Source organism: Cucumis melo, chromosome 2, assembly GCF_025177605.1.
Source record: "Cucumis melo cultivar AY chromosome 2, USDA_Cmelo_AY_1.0, whole genome shotgun sequence".
Classification (NCBI taxonomy): domain Eukaryota; kingdom Viridiplantae; phylum Streptophyta; class Magnoliopsida; order Cucurbitales; family Cucurbitaceae; genus Cucumis; species Cucumis melo.
The window spans coordinates 23,612,781-23,615,659 of NC_066858.1; the positions used below are offsets into that span (position 1 = coordinate 23,612,781).

The 2,879-nt window shown below is 34.2% G+C and overlaps 1 protein-coding gene across 1 annotated transcript; it reads left to right on the top strand.

The window, feature by feature from the left end:
• On the top strand, positions 1 to 1,379 carry LOC103494123 (LOB domain-containing protein 41-like). The gene is made up of 2 exons (XM_008455169.3): positions 1 to 500; positions 590 to 1,379. Exons 1-2 carry the CDS (start codon positions 311 to 313, stop codon positions 1,135 to 1,137), a joined length of 738 nt encoding a protein of 245 aa, XP_008453391.2. The 5' UTR covers positions 1 to 310; the 3' UTR covers positions 1,138 to 1,379.
• Positions 1,380 to 2,879: the final 1,500 nt, after the last annotated feature.

Sequence of the window (2,879 nt, forward strand, 5' to 3'; positions counted from 1 at the left end):
AGTTATCAAGTAAAATATTGGACTCTCTCTTTTTTTATCTTAATCATCATTTCTTTTTCTATACAAACAATTAATAAATGGAAATAGATGAGATTTTGTCAACAAAAACTTTCCCCAATGGTTACCAAAAACCAGAGAACGACCAAACTGGAAAACTACCCGTTTTCTTGGAAAACCACTTGCGGCCATCATTACAAAAACAAAACCCACCGTCGATTCCTTCCCCACTTTTCTTTTCCCATTTCTCTTCTTCTATCTTCTTCTCTCTCCAATTTTCATCTTCTTTGAATTATCCAATTCCTCCTTCACTATGCGTATGAGCTGTAATGGATGCCGTGTTCTTCGTAAAGGCTGCAGCGAGAGCTGCTCCATCAGACCCTGTCTTCAATGGATCAAATCCCCTCAATCCCAAGCCAACGCCACTTTCTTCCTCGCCAAATTCTACGGCCGAGCTGGCCTCGTTAACCTAATCAATGCCGGCCCCGACCATCTCCGCCCAGGTTTTGTTTCTTTTTACCCATTTCTACTCTGTTTTCGATCACCTCTGTTTTGTGTACTTATGTGGGTTTTTCTTTTGTGGCTTCTTCAGCTATTTTCAAATCTTTGCTATTCGAAGCGTGTGGCCGGATCGTGAATCCCATTTTTGGGTCGGCTGGATTGTTGTGGTCAGGGAGCTGGCAGCTTTGTCAGGATGCCGTCGAAGCTGTTTTGAAAGGCGCGCCGATTCTGCCGGTTTCTTCTGAAACGGCAGCGTCGCACATGGGTCCACCTTTAAAAGGCTGTGATATCCGCCATGTTTCCAAACAGCAAGGCTCAGCCTCCGCTTCAGCGGTTAGGAAGATCAAGACGCGACGGCGGTTCAAACGCTCTGGGACGGCGAACAAGTTGAAGCCGAAGGAGGAGCCGGGTGTGGTGGCGGTACCCGAGTTCATATTTGATGATCAAACCCGGATTGTGTCGGAGCCCCGGTGTGTGAAGTTTGAGCTGGATAATTGGAAGGGTGGTGAGTGGCCGGAGAAAGAGTGCGGGAGCGACGATACGGAGTGCTTGTCGGTGGAGACTGTGGAGGGTTGCCAGGGTGGTGACGTGGAGTTGGAACTAACATTGGGGTTTGGGCAGAGTCGGATGCTGACGTGACTAGATGGAGGAGTGTAGGAAGGGCACGTGTAGAGATAGATGGATGATTTTGGTCTCACAAATTTGGCTTTTGATGTTGTACAAAACCAAAATGAGTTTTTTTCTTTCTTTCTTTCTTTCTTTCTTTCTTTCTTTCTTTCTTTCTAGTTTAGGTTTAGGGTTTGTGAAGTTGTTTAGTCAATTTGTATACTGTTTGTATTTGTATTTCAAAGAAAGAATGAATAATGAATTTATTGAATCAATGAATCACGTTCACAATAGTAATTGATTTGGGATTTTAAAAGCCACTTTTTTTTATCTCATATTTGGATTGGTTGGAGGAATTTTTTTTTTTTTTTTTTAATGAAAGAGTTTAATATAAAATTTGATAATGTTTAAAAATTATTTTTGTGGGTTTTCAAATATTATAGTTACTTATTTTTCAAAATTAAACCAAACAAAATCTTTTATTTAATTTTAACTTTTATATTTTCAATTGTCAAATTTAAATTTGTATTTTCTATTATCTACTTTTAATATTATCGATATTTTTATTTATAATTAAAACATAAATCTTTAAGCTTACTTTATTGAGAATTAAGAGGTTTTGGATTCATACTAAGAGAAATTTAGTAATCAAACACTAAACAACTTTTATTAGATATTTCATTAATTATTTTAATATTTTATATTTATCTTTAATAATCAAAGATGCTGGAATAGCTCAGTTGGTTAGAGCGTGTGGCTGTTAACCACTAGGTCGGAGGTTCAAGCCCTCCTTCTAGCGTTAGAATGTTCTCTATTTTTTGTTTCGTTTTTTTGGTGAGAACACACAATCCACTCTTACTTAAACTTACAATATTGTTATACATTTTAAATTATATGGATTTGGATTTGAAATTGAAGTTAAAATATGACGAGAATGCTAAGAAAGTATCAATTTAGTAGGGACATTTCATTCGGTACTACTGCTCTACGTACTTGTCGTTATACTTTTAAAAAATTGTGAATCAAACTCTCATCTAAATCCCTATAGAGACAATGCTGCATAGCAATTACACTACTGACTACTAAAAAAAAGAGGATCTTTTACAAAGTGGAGAAACTCAATTGAAAGCTGCATTAGGGTTAGGGTTAGGGTTATGGTTAGACATCTTTTTAAATATTAACTTGGTTTAGATTTGGTTTATTATATAGTTTTCTGTTTTTCAAAATTAATTAAGATTATAACTATTCTTTCCCACCTCTCAATTTCTGATTTTATTACCGAGAATTATCATAAATGATAAAAAAAAAATGAAACTATTTACAAAATACAATAAAATTCATCCAACACTCTAGAGTTTATTTGAAAATTTTACATTTATATTTTGTAAATAATTTCAATATTTTGCTGTTTTTGAAAATTACTCTTTTATTATCTAATTTTCACTATCATTTTAAAAAAATCAAACTAAAAATTAAAAGCCAGAAACATAGTTTTAAGTTGTGTTTGGTAATTATTTCGTCTTTTGTTTTTGTTTTCGAAAATTAAGATTATTTCCTCTCTTGAAGACAGCGTTTTTTTTTTTTTTTTTAAATTGATTTGGGTTTGGAATTTTAAAATCAGTGGTGGAATACATATAACAAATGAGAAAAATTGGAGATGAAAGTTGAAAACAAAACGATTACCAGAATTAAAAACTTACTTTTTGTAGCTAAAAAACAAAGCAAAAGTTGATAAATAGTACACATTCTATTCTTTCAAAAAGAGGACGTTAATA

What these genes read in the sequence shown, in the direction of transcription:
- LOC103494123 (XM_008455169.3), top strand. Translation starts at nt 311, where the DNA reads ATGCGTATGAGCTGTAATGGATGCCGTGTTCTTCGTAAAGGCTGCAGC. An exon ending in CCCCGACCATCTCCGCCCAG is followed by an intron (nt 501 to 589) that starts GTTTTGTTTCTT and finishes TGGCTTCTTCAG; the next exon opens with CTATTTTCAAATCTTTGCTA.